At 51.5% G+C, this 12,952-nt stretch overlaps 1 protein-coding gene across 3 annotated transcripts in view; it reads left to right on the forward strand.

Annotated features, from left to right (window-relative positions):
• dph6 (diphthamine biosynthesis 6) overlaps nt 1-12,952 on the forward strand; it is a 136,735-nt gene that overhangs the window by 64,535 nt on the left and 59,248 nt on the right. For all 3 annotated transcript variants that reach the window (XM_056236067.1, XM_056236068.1, XM_056236070.1), the window contains exons 11-12: nt 78-207; nt 5,644-5,818. In XM_056236067.1, the coding sequence (XP_056092042.1) occupies nt 78-207; nt 5,644-5,818 (305 nt within the window). The remainder of the gene's footprint in view (nt 1-77; nt 208-5,643; nt 5,819-12,952) is intronic.

Here is a 12,952-nt window from a genome sequence, read left to right on the forward strand (position 1 = left end):
GACCTATTTTCTCTAAACAGGATTGTTGGATGTGTTAGTGCGCTGTAGTGTGTGTTCCTCTGTGTGTGTGTTTGCAGGGCGTCTGCAGGAGCGCGGCTGGCGGATGGAGCATGTGCTTCTGGTTCATCTGTACGTCAGGGACATGGAGAACTTCAGCCTCATCAACTCCCTGTACCGGAGCTTCTTCACACTGGATCCTCCAGCCAGGTACATCACTGGTGCATCACTGGTGCATCACTGGTACATCACTGGTGCATCACTGGTACATCACTGGTGCATCACTGGTGCATCACTGGTGCATCACTGGTACATCACTGGTGCATCACTGGTACATCACTGGTGCATCACTGGTGCATCACTGGTGCATCACTGGTGCATCACTGGTACATCACTGGTACATCACTGGTGCATCACTGGTACATCACTGGTACATCACTGGTGCATCACTGGTACATCACTGGTACATCACTGGTACATCACTGGTACATCACTGGTGCATCACTGGTACATCACTGGTGCATCACTGGTACATCACTGGTGAATCACTGGTGCATCACTGGTGCATCACTGGTACATCACTGGTGCATCACTGGTACATCACTGGTGCATCACTGGTGCATCACTGGTGCATCACTGGTGCATCACTGGTACATCACTGGTACATCACTGGTGCATCACTGGTACATCACTGGTACATCACTGGTGCATCACTGGTGCATCACTGGTACATCACTGGTACATCACTGGTACATCACTGGTGCATCACTGGTGCATCACTGGTACATCACTGGTGCATCACTGGTACATCACTGGTACATCACTGGTGCATCACTGGTACATCACTGGTACATCACTGGTGCATCACTGGTGCATCACTGGTACATCACTGGTGCATCACTGGTGCGTCACTGGTGCGTCACTGGTACATCACTGGTGCATCACTGGTACATCACTGGTGCATCACTGGTGCATCACTGGTACATCACTGGTGCATCACTGGTGCATCACTGGTGCGTCACTGGTACATCACTGGTGCATCACTGGTGCATCACTGGTGCATCACTGGTACATCACTGGTGCATCACTGGTACATCACTGGTACATCACTGGTACATCACTGGTACATCACTGGTGCATCACTGGTGCATCACTGGTGCATCACTGGTACATCACTGGTACATCACTGGTGCATCACTGGTGCGTCACTGGTGCGTCACTGGTACATCACTGGTGCATCACTGGTACATCACTGGTGCATCACTGGTACATCACTGGTACATCACTGGTGCATCACTGGTACATCACTGGTGCATCACTGGTGCATCACTGGTACATCACTGGTACATCACTGGTGCATCACTGGTACATCACTGGTACATCACTGGTGCATCACTGGTACATCACTGGTACATCACTGGTACATCACTGGTGCATCACTGGTGCATCACTGGTGCATCACTGGTGCATCACTGGTGCATCACTGGTACATCACTGGTGCACCACTGGTGCATCACTGGTGCATCACTGGTACATCACTGGTACATCACTGGTGCATCACTGGTACATCACTGGTACATCACTGGTGCATCACTGGTACATCACTGGTACATCACTGGTGCATCACTGGTGCATCACTGGTTCATCACTGGTGCATCACTGGTACATCACTGGTACATCACTGGTACATCACTGGTGCATCACTGGTACATCACTGGTTCATCACTGGTGCATCACTGGTACATCACTGGTACATCACTGGTGCATCACTGGTGCATCACTGGTGCATCACTGGTACATCACTGGTGCATCACTGGTGCATCACTGGTACATCACTGGTGCATCACTGGTGCATCACTGGTACATCACTGGTGCATCACTGGTGCATCACTGGTACATCACTGGTACATCACTGGTGCATCACTGGTACATCACTGGTACATCACTGGTGCATCACTGGTACATCACTGGTACATCACTGGTACATCACTGGTGCATCACTGGTACATCACTGGTGCATCACTGGTGCATCACTGGTACATCACTGGTACATCACTGGTACATCACTGGTGCATCACTGGTGCATCACTGGTACATCACTGGTACATCACTGGTACATCACTGGTACATCACTGGTACATCACTGGTGCATCACTGGTGCATCACTGGTGCATCACTGGTGCATCACTGGTACATCACTGGTACATCACTGGTACATCACTGGTGCATCACTGGTACATCACTGGTGCATCACTGGTACATCACTGGTGCATCACTGGTGCATCACTGGTTCATCACTGGTGCATCACTGGTACATCACTGGTACATCACTGGTGCATCACTGGTACATCACTGGTTCATCACTGGTGCATCACTGGTACATCACTGGTGCATCACTGGTACATCACTGGTGCATCACTGGTACATCACTGGTACATCACTGGTGCATCACTGGTGCATCACTGGTACATCACTGGTACATCACTGGTACATCACTGGTGCATCACTGGTACATCACTGGTGAATCACTGGTGCATCACTGGTACATCACTGGTGCATCACTGGTGCATCACTGGTACATCACTGGTACATCACTGGTGCATCACTGGTACATCACTGGTGAATCACTGGTGCATCACTGGTACATCACTGGTACATCACTGGTGCATCACTGGTGCATCACTGGTACATCACTGGTGCATCACTGGTGCATCACTGGTACATCACGGAGAGAGCTCTCCACGGCCAAGGCTTTCAGGGAAACTTCAGCAAAAACAGCGTTCAAGTCATCCCTGATTTACTGGATGAGACTTTTACTCAAAGCCTTTATGTATAATGCCTTATAAAGGTATTTTAATGCATTAATTGCTCTTCTTGTAATGCATTATAAAGGTATTTTAATGCATTAATTATGCTTCTTATAATGCATAATAAAGGTATTTTAATGCATTAATTATGCTTCTTATAATGCATTATAAAGGTATTTTAATGCATTAAATATGCTTCTTATAACGCATTATAAAGGTATTTTAATGCATTAATTATGCTTCTTATAATGCATTGTAAAGGTATTTTAATGCATTAATTATGCTTCTTATAATGCATTGTAAAGGTATTTTAATGCATTCATTACTCTTCTTATAATGCATTGTAAAAGTATGTTAATGCATTGTTTATGCTTCTTATAATGCATTGTAAAAGTATTTTAATGCATTGTTTATGCTTCTTATAATGCATTGTATGATCTCATGAATAATTGTAACTGCAGTTATTGGTTACAGAAACCTTTATAAAGTACAATGCATTAAAACAACCGATTTCAGATGCAACAAGAAATCTGTTCATATTATAATGGGTTTAACTTTTGTTACAGTCATTTATTAACAGATATAATGCATTACAATGTACATTATGAATACCTTTATAATTCATGATGCATAAAGGTTTCAAGTAGTGTTAGTGAATCTTTTTTTTATTTTATTTTTTTTACTCACAATTTATACCTGGTAAAATATTCCAGTGCTTGGAATAACTAGAAAAATATATATTCATTATAAAAATAAAAATACCCATAGATTTACATACATTTATTATTTATCATGACTTTACCAGGTCTAGAAATCACACGTTCTCATATATTCAGGTTTCCAAGACCTTGTGAATCCTGAATGAATTAAAATGAAAAATAATTTATAAATATATATCAGTGATGCGCGGGTTGATCCAAAATGAGCGGGTGCCTGCGGTCACCCGCGGTTACGAGTCATCCAAAAATATTTTTAATGATATTCGGGTCGCGGTCGGTCGGATCGTTTGAAATAAAGATGTAAATTAAACCTTTGTAATGTATTTAGTAGCTACTAGACACAATTTTCTATGAAATACATAGGCCTACACTTTATTGGCTGAATAACTGGCACGAAGATGACGCACGAGCTCTACAGGGAGAGATGGAGGCGGAGAGAGGAAAGATATGTAGCTGTAACGATATGCGATATGAAACCGAAATCACGACACTCAGATCCACGAACCTAAAGAATCGCGACACACCCCTTCCAACTCCAAGAGTTATCCTTCCCGTCCAGATCCAATGCTACCACATCTTTAAATTATATTAGTATTATTTGAATTTTGAAGTTAACATTATAAAATACGTAGACCAACACAACAAAACTAGTTGAGGATAGATTATTTAAAATTGGAGAATTCCAGCGTTATGGACGTGACATTTGCAGTCAAAACTTGAAATAGGCCTATAAAATCTCAGAAAATGCATTTAATAGGCTACCAATATATTGAAACGTCTGTTCATTAGTCCAGACATTAGAGTCCAGACATTAGAAACATATCAGTCTACACATGCGTTTTATATTTATATGAGGGAAATCGGCTACACACGCATTCATGCGTGACAAAACAAATATTTAACTTTTTGGAGGCAACCTTTTTTTTTTTTTTAATTTTGTGAATTACACTGAATTACACTAGTCAAAAGTAATACTACCCACCGGATGAAGAAGGGTTGGCTCTCCACAGAACATAAAATATTCATTTTATTTTATTTTTCGCGTTCGCATTTATGAGGAAAAAACAATGTAAGGACGCGACCGCTCTGAAGCGGCACTAAAAGACTGTTTTAAAACTTTCACAGAGACCTCATACAGAAGACACAAAGCCTTTCTTTAAAGTGAATTTCGATTTGTACTAATTGTATCTTATTTTAATCAATGTTTCATCAACCAATTGCCTGGATTTAATAAATAAGAAGTAAGTATAGCAGACAAGATAATCACGACACGGAGGCGCCGGCGCGTAAACTGGAGCGAGTCTCATAAATTAACCGAAACTCAGCGTATAAGGTAGCCTACTTCACAGACCTGAAAAATATATCTATATTGAAATGTCTACTTGTAAACAGAACAATTCAAAACTAAAGAAAACGGACTGCTCTCTGCTTATCTGTATGAAATGTGCATTTCTCTCTGGCGCATTCACTACTGCGAAGATCGCGAGTCAGCAACTTCAACTTCATTAATAAACAATTAGCCTACTACTTGCGATGCTATTTACACATGTGTGTTACACGTCTAATGGCCCAATGACGCTACGATGAGCATTTACTACTTTTAAAAAATGCGGGTCGGGAAGCGGGTTGGGTACAATATTTTCTTTTCTTTTTTTTGCGGTCCGAGTTGCGGGCGGGTTAGTTGAAAACGTCGGTCGGGTGCGGGTTGTTTATACATTGACCCGCGCATCACTGATATATATATATAACAGTTTCTATAGTCTCACGAGTTCTGCTGCAGTTCAGCTAACGGCCACCAGTGTCGCTATAACACAGTTTCTCAACTCTACATACAGTCCAATTAAAGGAGTAGTTCACTTCAGAATTAAAATGTAATGATAATTTACTCTCTCCCTCGTCATTCAAGATGTTCATGTCTTTATTTCTGCTGTCGAAAAGAAATGAAGGTTATTAGGAAAACATTCCAGGATTTTCTCCATATAGTGACTTCAATGGGGTCCAACGGGTCGAAGGTCCAAATTGCATCAGGCTTTCATAGATTCATAGACAACATAGCAAGTCTGGAAAGGTCTCGTTTGTTAAGTTCCGTTACAAGCTGTCAGTGTGTGTTGTCTCATCAGGGTGTGTGTCCAGGCGTCTCTCCCGGTCGGTCAGCATCTTCAGATGGACGTTCTGCTTCACGATTGGACGGTGGCGAGCGAGAACGACAGGTTTCCTCAGAGACACACACTTCACGTCCAGAGCCGTTCTCACTGGGCCCCGGCCAGCATCGGGCCCTACAGTCAGGCCACGCAGGTACCAGCACTTTCATGCCACTCTATCAGGGCTTTCGCACTGGGTAGTTCAATGTAAAAAAATCCTGTTCAATTTACGGTAAAAAACTGGCAGCTGTGGTTGCCAGAAATTTACCGTAAGAAATGCGCTTGTAACATTTTAGGTTTTACAGACTTAAGTTAAATTTACAGAAAAAAAACATTCCATTATCTAATATAATGTTAATTTACCGATTTATTGAAATACTAATATCTGTTTTGTACCATTGTAATGCACTGATATCCACCAATCACAGTGGAGATGAGTCACATGGTCAATCACAGCTCATCACACCAGCTTTTCCATAATAAGGTTAATTTGTAATATATAGAAGCTGCACAGTGTCATTCACACACACACTAAACACCATCATGGTAACACACGGCATTTAAAAAATGCAATAAACATTAATTTAACAACATTAAATGTAACATAAAACCCTAATGCACATAACTGATCAGAAAAACTTTGAAGAAACACTTATTTCAACAAAAATACATCAAATGTGAAGAGAATTGTGGGAATGTCAATTTAAATTTTTTTCACTGTAAATTATACAATGACTTGTTCTTTTTCACTTCCAAAAACTTGACGTGTAAATGTAATGTATTTGACTGTAAAATTACATTAAATGTACGGTTAGATTTATCACAGTTATTCACCGTATAGCCTATAGTACAGAAACTTTCTGTTAACCGATTAACAGTTTTTCACTGTAGCATCTTTTACTGTTAAAATCACAGAACACTGCGTGCATCCGGCAAACACCGCCGAACACCGCGTGCATCCGCCAAACACCGCGTGCATCCGCCAAACACCGCCGAACACCGTGTGCATCCGCCAAACACCGCGCATCCCGCAAACACCGCCGAACACTGCGTGCATCCGCCAAACACCACCGAACACCGCGTGCATCCGCCAAACACCGCGTGCATCCGCCAAACACCGCCAAACACCGCGTGCATCCGCCAAACACCGCCGAACACCGTGTGCATCCGCCAAACACCGCGCATCCCGCAAACACCGCCGAACACCGCGTGCATCCGCCAAACACTGCGTGCATCCGCCAAACACCACCGAACACCGCGTGCATCCGCCAAACACCGCGTGCATCCGCCAAACACCGCGTGCATCCGCCAAACACCGCGTGCATCCGCCAAACACCGCGTGCATCCGCCAAACACCACCAAACACCGCGTGCATCCGGCAAACACCGCGTGCATCCGCCAAACACCGCGTGCATCCGCCAAACATCACCAAACACCGCGTGCATCCGGCAAACACCGCCGAACACCGCGTGCATCCGCCAAACACCGCGTGCATCTGCCAAACACCACCAAACACCGCGTGCATCCGAAAACACCGCCAAACACCACGTGCATCCGCCAAACACCGCCGAACACCGCGTGCATCCGCCAAACACCACCAAACACTGCGTGCATCCGCCAAACACCACCAAACACTGCGTGCATCTGCCAAACACCGCGTGCATCCGCCAAACACCACCAAACACTGCGTGCATCCGCCAAACACCGCGTGCATCCGCCAAACACCACCAAACACCGCGTGCATCCGGCAAACACCGCGTGCATCCGCCAAACACCACCAAACACCGCGTGCATCCGGCAAACACCGCCGAACACCGCGTGCATCCGCCAAACACCGCGTGCATCTGCCAAACACCGCGTGCATCCGAAATCACCGCCAAACACCACGTGCATCCGCCAAACACCGCCGAACACCGCGTGCATCCGCCAAACACCACCAAACACTGCGTGCATCCGCCAAACACCACCAAACACTGCGTGCATCTGCCAAACACCGCGTGCATCCGCCAAACACCACCAAACACCGTGTGCATCCGGCAAACACCGCGTGCATCTGCCAAACACCGCGTGCATCCGAAAACACCGCCAAACACCACGTGCATCCGTCAAACACCGCCGAACACCGCGTGCATCCGCCAAACACCACCAAACACTGCGTGCATCTGCCAAACACCACGTGCATCCGCCAAACACCGCCGAACACCGTGTGCATCCGCCAAACACCGCGCATCCCGCAAACACCGCCGAACACCGCGTGCATCCGCCAAACACTGCGTGCATCCGCCAAACACCACCGAACACCGCGTGCATCCGCCAAACACCGCGTGCATCCGCCAAACACTGCGTGCATCCGCCAAACACCACCGAACACCGCGTGCATCCGCCAAACACCGCGTGCATCCGCCAAACACCGCCAAACACCGCGTGCATCCGCCAAACACCGCCGAACACCGTGTGCATCCGCCAAACACCGCCAAACACCGCGCGCATCCCGCAAACACCGCCGAACACCGCGTGCATCCGCCAAACACTGCGTGCATCCGCCAAACACCACCGAACACCGCGTGCATCCGCCAAACACCGCGTGCATCCGCCAAACACCGCCAAACACCGCGTGCATCCGCCAAACACCGCGTGCATCCGCCAAACACTGCCAAACACCACGTGCATCCGCCAAACACCGTGTGCATCCGGCAAACACCGCGCGCATCCCGCAAACACCGCCGAACACCGCGTGCATCCGCCAAACACTGCGTGCATCCGCCAAACACCGTGTGCATCCCGCAAACACCGCCGAACACCGCGTGCATCCGCCGAACACGGCGTGCATCCGCCAAACACTGCGTGCATCCGCCAAACACTGCGTGCATCCGCCAAACACCGCGTGCATCCGCCAAACACCGCCAAACACCGCGTGCATCCGCCAAACACCGCGTGCATCCGCCAAACACCGCGTGCATCTGCCAAACACCGCGTGCATCCGCCAAACACCACCCAAACACTGCGTCCATCCGCCAAACACCGCGTGCATCCGCCAAACACCACCAAGCGCTGCGTGCATCCGCCAAACACCCCGTGCATCCGCCAAACACCGCCAAAGACCGAGTGCATTCGACAAACACCGTGTGCATCCGCCAAACACCGCCAAACACCCCGTGCATCCGCCAAACACCGCCAAAGACCGAGTGCATCCGCCAAACACCGTGTGCATCCGCCAAACACCGCGTGCATCCGCCAAACACCGCGTGCATCCGCCAAACACCGCGTGCATCCGCCAAACACCGCTTGCATCCCCCAAACACCGCGTGCATCCGCCAAACACCGTGTGCATCCGCCAAACACCGCGTGCATCCGCCAAACACCGCGTGCATCCGCCAAATACCGCGTGCATCCGCCAAAGACCGGCAAACACCGCGTGCATCCGCCAAACACCGCGTGCATCCGCCAAACACCGCGTGCATCCGCCAAACACCGGGTGCATCCGTCAAACACCGCTTGCATCCCCCAAACACCGCGTGCATCCGCCAAAGACCGGCAAACACCGCGTGCATCCGCCAAACACCGCGTGCATCCGCCAAACACCGCGTGCATCCGCCAAACACCGCGTGCATCCGCCAAACACCGCTTGCATCCCCCAAACACCGCGTGCATCCGCCAAACACCGGGTGCATCCGTCAAACACCGCCGAACACCGCGTGCATCCGCCAAACACCACCAAACACTGCGTGCATCCGCCAAACACCGCGTGCATCCGCCAAAGACCGCGTGCATCCGCCAAAGACCACCAAACACCGCGTGCATCCGCCAAACACCGCGTGCATCCGCCAAACACCGCGTGCATCCGCCAAAGACCACCAAACACCGCGTGCATCCGCCAAACACCGCGTGCATCCGCCAAACACCGCGTGCATCCGAAAACACCGCCAAACACCACGTGCATCCGCCAAACACCGCCGAACACCGCGTGCATCCGGCAAACACCGCCGAACACCGCGTGCATCCGCCAAACACCGCGTGCATCCGCCAAACACCGCGTGCATCCGCCAAACACCGCGTGCATCCGCCAAACACCACCAAACACCGCGTGCATCCGGCAAACACCGCGTGCATCCGCCAAACACCGCGTGCATCCGCCAAACACCACCAAACACCGCGTGCATCCGGCAAACACCGCCGAACACCGCGTGCATCCGCCAAACACCGCGTGCATCTGCCAAACACCGCGTGCATCCGAAAACACCGCCGAACACCGCGTGCATCCGCCAAACACCACCAAACACTGCGTGCATCCGCCAAACACCACCAAACACTGCGTGCATCTGCCAAACACCGCGTGCATCCGCCAAACACCACCAAACACTGCGTGCATCCGCCAAACACCGCGTGCATCCGCCAAACACCACCAAACACCGCGTGCATCCGGCAAACACCGCGTGCATCCGCCAAACACCACCAAACACCGCGTGCATCCGGCAAACACCGCCGAACACCGCGTGCATCCGCCAAACACCGCGTGCATCTGCCAAACACCGCGTGCATCCGAAATCACCGCCAAACACCACGTGCATCCGCCAAACACCGCCGAACACCGCGTGCATCCGCCAAACACCACCAAACACTGCGTGCATCCGCCAAACACCACCAAACACTGCGTGCATCTGCCAAACACCGCGTGCATCCGCCAAACACCACCAAACACCGTGTGCATCCGGCAAACACCGCGTGCATCTGCCAAACACCGCGTGCATCCGAAAACACCGCCAAACACCACGTGCATCCGTCAAACACCGCCGAACACCGCGTGCATCCGCCAAACACCACCAAACACTGCGTGCATCTGCCAAACACCGCGTGCATCCGGCAAACACCGCCAAACACCACGTGCATCCGTCAAACACCGCCGAACACCGCGTGCATCCGCCAAACACCACCAAACACTGCGTGCATCCGCCAAACACCGCGTGCATCCGGCAAACACCGCGTGCATCCGGCAAACACCGCCGAACACCGCGTGCATCCGGCAAAAACCGCGTGCATCCGCCAAACACCGCGTGCATCCGCCAAACACCGCGTGCATCCGCCAAACACCGCGTGAATCCGGCAAAAACCGCGTGCATCCGCCAAACACCGCGTGCATCCGCCAAACACCGCGTGAATCCGGCAAAAACCGCGTGCATCCGCCAAAGACCACCAAACACCGCGTGCATCCGCCAAACACCGCGTGAATCCGCCAAACACCGCGTGAATCCGCCAAACACCGCGTGCATCCGCCAAACACCGCGTGAATCCGGCAAAAACCGCGTGCATCCGCCAAAGACCACCAAACACCGCGTGCATCCGCCAAACACCGCGTGCATCCGCCAAACACCGCGTGAATCCGGCAAAAACCGCGTGCATCCGCCAAACACCGCGTGCATCCACCAAACACCGCGTGCATCCGCCAAACACCACCAAACACCGCGTGCATCCGCCAAACACCCCGTGCATCCGCCAAACACCACCAAACACCGCGTGCATCCGCCAAACACCCCGTGCATCCGCCAAACACCGCCGAACACCGCGTGCATCCGCCAAACACCGCGTGCATCTGCCAAACACCGCGTGCATCCGAAAACACCGCCGAACACCGCGTGCATCCGCCAAACACCACCAAACACTGCGTGCATCCGCCAAACACCACCAAACACTGCGTGCATCTGCCAAACACCGCGTGCATCCGCCAAACACCACCAAACACTGCGTGCATCCGCCAAACACCGCGTGCATCCGCCAAACACCACCAAACACCGCGTGCATCCGGCAAACACCGCGTGCATCCGCCAAACACCACCAAACACCGCGTGCATCCGGCAAACACCGCCGAACACCGCGTGCATCCGCCAAACACCGCGTGCATCTGCCAAACACCGCGTGCATCCGAAATCACCGCCAAACACCACGTGCATCCGCCAAACACCGCCGAACACCGCGTGCATCCGCCAAACACCACCAAACACTGCGTGCATCCGCCAAACACCACCAAACACTGCGTGCATCTGCCAAACACCGCGTGCATCCGCCAAACACCACCAAACACCGTGTGCATCCGGCAAACACCGCGTGCATCTGCCAAACACCGCGTGCATCCGAAAACACCGCCAAACACCACGTGCATCCGTCAAACACCGCCGAACACCGCGTGCATCCGCCAAACACCACCAAACACTGCGTGCATCTGCCAAACACCGCGTGCATCCGGCAAACACCGCCAAACACCACGTGCATCCGTCAAACACCGCCGAACACCGCGTGCATCCGCCAAACACCACCAAACACTGCGTGCATCCGCCAAACACCGCGTGCATCCGGCAAACACCGCGTGCATCCGGCAAACACCGCCGAACACCGCGTGCATCCGGCAAAAACCGCGTGCATCCGCCAAACACCGCGTGCATCCGCCAAACACCGCGTGCATCCGCCAAACACCGCGTGAATCCGGCAAAAACCGCGTGCATCCGCCAAACACCGCGTGCATCCGCCAAACACCGCGTGAATCCGGCAAAAACCGCGTGCATCCGCCAAAGACCACCAAACACCGCGTGCATCCGCCAAACACCGCGTGAATCCGCCAAACACCGCGTGAATCCGCCAAACACCGCGTGCATCCGCCAAACACCGCGTGAATCCGGCAAAAACCGCGTGCATCCGCCAAAGACCACCAAACACCGCGTGCATCCGCCAAACACCGCGTGCATCCGCCAAACACCGCGTGAATCCGGCAAAAACCGCGTGCATCCGCCAAACACCGCGTGCATCCACCAAACACCGCGTGCATCCGCCAAACACCACCAAACACCGCGTGCATCCGCCAAACACCCCGTGCATCCGCCAAACACCACCAAACACCGCGTGCATCCGCCAAACACCCCGTGCATCCGCCAAACACCGCCAAAGACCGAGTGCATTCGACAAACACCGAGTGCATCCGCCAAACACCGCGTGCATCCGCCAAACACTGCGTGCATCCGCCAAACACCGCGTGCATCCGCCAAACACCGCGTGCATCCGCCAAACACCGCGTGCATCCGCCAAACACCACCAAACACCGCGTGCATCCGCCAAACACCCCGTGCATCCGCCAAACACCGCCAAAGACCGAGTGCATTCGACAAACACCGCGTGCATCCGCCAAACACTGCGTGCATCCGCCAAACACCGCGTGCATCCGCCAAACACCGCGTGCATCCGCCAAACACCGCGTGCATCCGCCAAACACCACCAAACACCGCGTGCATCCGGCAAACACCCC

Source organism: Rhinichthys klamathensis, unplaced genomic scaffold, assembly GCF_029890125.1.
Source record: "Rhinichthys klamathensis goyatoka isolate OS25496 unplaced genomic scaffold, OSU_Roscu_1.1 h1tg000437l_1, whole genome shotgun sequence".
NCBI lineage: Eukaryota > Metazoa > Chordata > Actinopteri > Cypriniformes > Leuciscidae > Rhinichthys > Rhinichthys klamathensis.